At 31.1% G+C, this 5,000-nt stretch overlaps 2 protein-coding genes across 2 annotated transcripts in view; one reads left to right on the plus strand and one right to left on the minus strand.

The window, feature by feature from the left end:
* The window catches only part of LOC137627658 (very low-density lipoprotein receptor-like), a 319,178-nt gene that overhangs the window by 3,978 nt on the left and 310,200 nt on the right, over positions 1-5,000 (plus strand). The gene's annotated exons all lie outside the window — the stretch shown is intronic.
* LOC137627659 (ras-related and estrogen-regulated growth inhibitor) overlaps positions 1,107-5,000 on the minus strand; it is a 156,981-nt gene continuing 153,087 nt past the window's right edge. Inside the window, exon 6 of the mRNA XM_068358832.1 lies at positions 1,107-1,904. Coding sequence (XP_068214933.1) covers positions 1,690-1,904 — 215 coding nt within the window. The 3' untranslated portion in view covers positions 1,107-1,689. The remainder of the gene's footprint in view (positions 1,905-5,000) is intronic.

The raw sequence follows: 5,000 nt of genomic DNA on the forward strand, positions 1-5,000 counted from the left end.
AAAAAATACTAACACCATTATTTTATATTATCACTTTTATACAAATAAACTAGGTAACACTTAAAAAAAAAACATGCAATCCCGAAAAGCTTTCTTGATTTACTCTTCGTGAAACAAATCCATTGGCTACTGATAAAAAAAAATCCTGTCGACATATGGACAATGAAATGAAATAACTGTACCATTCTTAATCTGCAGCCAATGGCTAAGATTTGAGTCCTTAAAAAGTGTGTATTACAAGGCATGTTTTGACGTAAACCAACTTCATCGAGGCGAAGTGGTTAACTATTGTAATATCTTGATTTTTTATTTAATTTGTTATATGGAGGTCGAAAGCAAGCCGTGTAAATAAGAATACCCGGGAGAAGGGTTTGCATTGCAACCGGTGATATTGAGCTTAATGAATAATTCCCTCATTGAACAATAGCGTCATTTTGTTTTTTAGAAAAAATGCCACTTTAGTGTGATCTTCCTCTGGCTTGAAGCATTTCATGTGTTAATATTCAGACTTGAGATATGAACAAATGCAATTGCCATCCAGCTTAAAGTTTTTTCGTATTGTTTATAAAATGTTAATTTTATTGTTCATTACCTTATTTCCTTATTTTCTTTCCTCACTGGACTGTTTTTCCATGTTGGAGCCTTTGGGTTTATAGCATCCTGCGTTTTCAATTGGGTTTGTAGCTTAGCTAGTAATAATAATAATAATACTTGTGTGTGTGGTGTATGAAACTATGTACTATAATTGTCTCGGCAAGAATGAACAGGCTTACAAGGACTTGATTAATTAATCTGGCAATAATAAAGAAAAACTTTCATTAATATGTTATTAGTTTAGTGTTTAGAAATAAATCAATGCTTCCAAGAAATTCTGGTCAACTGTTAGTTTCTTAAAATTTATTCATGACTTTGCTTGTTATTACGCAAATAGAAAGGAAGGTTTATAAATTTAATTGCGTCCGTGAAATTTCTCCACATATCTTTAACTAAATAAATATATTATGATCGAAAGGAATAAGAGGATTGTATTTCTCTGTAAAGTCTAATGGTCCTTCATATGTTATTTGAATACTGTATGCACCCCTAATCACAGCAATAGGCTTCTCTCTGTTAGTAAAACCACGAAAAGGGAGTTTTTTTCTATTAGGCTCGCTGCCAAAGTTTAGCGATGTTGATTAAGCGGAAAAAATGCTAAATTTATCCATGATTCAAGTTTCATTATCCACACCTATGCTTTTATATGAAAAATTGCAAGTTATGTCTTTGCTGTATATATATTAGTACATTAAGTTTAACGCATGCTGCTTTCTTTTTTGCAAAACTCGAAATTCCAATTTATAAATTGCTCTGCCCCTTTTTCATTTTGTCCACGTAGATAAGATCTGCACACACCAGTATCAGACGACTTTTTCATTCTTATTTTCTATTAGAAAAATTTAGAAAAAGTAATAAAAGAGGAACCAATTTATAAATTGCAATGCTCTCTTTTCCTCTTGTTCAAGTAAATAAGATTTGCACAAACCATTATCATTAGACGACCTTACTACTTAACCAGTCTGGTGAAGACCTTATATTTTTTGTCTGACTTTTTTATTAGAAAAATTAAAAGAAAGCAATAATAAAGAGGAACATTGAATGATCTGATCACACTCCTCCCAAGTCTCTTATTTACACGGTCAAGTTTAATAGTCATTCCTTGGGTAACGCAGAGTCGCTTTTGCCACGCACGTAGATTTTGGTCGCCTTGTTGCCTAAAACTCTGTCCAGAAGTGACGTCTTGTTCCTCTTGCGGGCGTTTTGGACTTCCTTGAAAACCTCGTGGAAAGCGCTGGCCACCTGTAGCACTTGCTCGGACGCTGCCACCTCGCTGAAGTAGCACTCGAGGTCCTTGGCTAAGATCTCGCCTGCGGGAGAGGATGGGAAGTAGGGCTTAGCATTTGTAATGGTTTATATTTTGAGATTTTAAATTTATAATCCACAGTGGCACTTTTATATATATATATATATATATATATATATATATATATATATATATATATATATATATATATATATATATATTCGTGATGTACTGTAGTTTAAAGTTTGATTTTCTAATTCTCCAATTATCTTTGTTTGACACATTTGATATATTTTTTTTATAATCAAGAAATTTAACATTTGAGTTATATCCCAACCAGCTTCTCCAGTTAAAGCACCGTTAGGAGTATTCAACACCTTATATTAGTCAAACCACTTAACTTGCATATTGGGGCCTGATTTACTCTTACGCCTCGTCACCCGTTATCATTTACTTTATCACCTTCTAACCATCGCTACTGCTTCTCTATTTTTCCCTATCTATGCCTACTGCTTCGAAAGTTATTTTAAGCATGTTTTTACGCTTATGCTCCAGTAGATATTTATAACCGTCGAAGTACCTTATTTTAGACAATAGTGATTTTTACTAGGTTAACCAATGCATGTGGAGGGAAAATTTATCCCTTTGTACGTGATTTGTGTATATCAGAAAATTTTGAGAACGGTTGTCTGAATTTTCAGTATTAGCGAGGTTATGGTTGACCACCATTTGTTTTTCATTGACGTGTGTATTCCGTCGTGTTGCACACGTATGCAAATTTACATGAAAACGTGTACCAGGACTAATCGTTGGTTACTCTGAAATCAAAATGTATTTGTTTGTACTGTACTTATTTTATAAATATTTGTTATTATAAAGATTTTGGTTTAGTACAAAAAAAAATCTCTTGTAAACTAAAAGGTATAATTACGGACAAACTTAGTTACGTTTACTGTACTTGATATGATGTAATCAGTTATGATTAGCGAGTTTTTCCGTGGCCTTTTAATTGTTTTTTTTTTTCACGATTTCTTTGCCAAATTTTCCCGTAATTAACTGGTAAATATCATCTTATTTGAGGCTTATATATAACAGTAGGATTTTTATGATTTTATTATTTTAAAAGATGTCCATATTTGATTTTTTTTATAAGGAATCTCGCTACAAAGTATTGCATTACCTAACATTGGTAATATTTATCTATTACTTTTAAGGACGTTTTCGTAGAACTATAGTATTAAGTTGTTGCTTATTTGTGATTATTAAGTACAATTACAGAACTATATGTGGTAAATTACAGATAACTGTATTTTGTAAATAAAATAAAATTTATCTTATACAACATATGTGCCTTCTATATATATATATATATATATATATATATATATATATATATATATATATATATATATATATATATATATTACTATTCCGTCACGTACAACCAAAAATAAAACCAGGAATGCTATTTAGTTTTTTCTTATTAATAAACCTTATTAATTTAACCTTGAAAGCCTCTAAAATACCTGAAGTGTGACGCGGAGGTATGCGAGATGTAAATAACCTCGACTCTGCTCATTAAAGACACACCATTGAAGTGTGGGTGTCACACTTAAAGGGAAGTACCCGATTATTTTTAGAGCCCGATTTGCCTTGGGTAAACCTCGCCAAGTTTATTTAGCCTTTTTTTTTTATCTGACTGTCGTGATGCTTGTATGTCTACTTAATTGGAAAAATAAGATCGGTTTTTGATTATTAGTAAAAGAAAAAATAAAGCGGTGTCTAATTATGTTACTTCCCATGATTTGATATCCCAATCCTTTTTAATTTCTCTCTCTCTCTCTCTCTCCTCTCTCTCTCTCTCTCTCTCTCTCTCTCTCTCTCTCTCTCTCTCTCTCTCTCTCTCTCTGAACTTTCTAGAAACTACGAGAGAACTCCGCATATAGAAAGCAGGATAAAACTTGATAGAAAGAACATAGAATATTACTGTCACATTTGTCACACCCCTCTGTCCCATAATGTAGAAGCTTATCAAGCAATTCCTAGCTTTTCTAAATAAGGAAGATTTTGCAGAGTTCTAACTACGGAGTAATGGGTAACTTTGTTGCAATTAAAGATTTTTTTTATAAATCTTGATTCGTTCAAGAGAAGGCTTCACATATATATTATTGCCAATAACCCAGGTTGTGTGATATTTTTATCTTCATACTTTAATTCGTACCCTAAAGATGCTAGGAAAACTAGCAAGAAATTTATACATTTTATATAGACCCAACTTCTACTGTAATATCCATTATTTTCAAGTACAAATGAATATAGAAAATAGTTTAGGCGTTGAAATTCGAATGATATCGGAACACCAGTGATTAGGTGATATTTTCAAACTTCATGAAGTGCAGTCGTAGGATGAGAATTAATTACTAAAAGTAAGTTTGAATCTACATTCATTATTCTTTAGAATATTCATATTACGTAAATGGCTAGGCAGCGAAACCAGTTATTAGGATACTTCAAACTAGCAGGATACAATATTGAATTTACAATCTTTATATAATTATGTGTATAATATATATACACGTATATACTCTCTCTCTCTCTCTCTCTCTCTCTCTCTCTCTCTCTCTCTCTCTCTCTCTCTCTCTCTCTATATATATATATATATATATATACATATATATATTATGTATGTATATACTCTATGTACGAGTATACATTATTTATATATATATATATATATATATATATATATATATATATATATATACACGTACAGTTAGAATCAAAAGAACGCCGACACTCAGGGGAAATCTTTCGTCAGATGTCTCTAGTGTTCCCATGACAAAACAGACAAGGTGTTGCTCTTCTTACAACTTCTCAAACCTTAGCGAATCAGACAGTAAAGGGCCGTCTTTGTTAGCAAAAGTATACAAATTGAGTTGCCATATTTCAATTCTGTATTATCATTTGACGTCTCAACTTTTCAATACAAATACATAACACACACATTCACACACACACACACACACACACATTATATATATATATATATATATATATATATATATATATATATATATATATATATATACATATATATATATATATATATATATATATATATATACATTATATATATATATATATATATATATATATATAT

The sequence above is a fragment of the Palaemon carinicauda genome, chromosome 35 (assembly GCF_036898095.1).
Source record: "Palaemon carinicauda isolate YSFRI2023 chromosome 35, ASM3689809v2, whole genome shotgun sequence".
Lineage (NCBI taxonomy): Eukaryota > Metazoa > Arthropoda > Malacostraca > Decapoda > Palaemonidae > Palaemon > Palaemon carinicauda.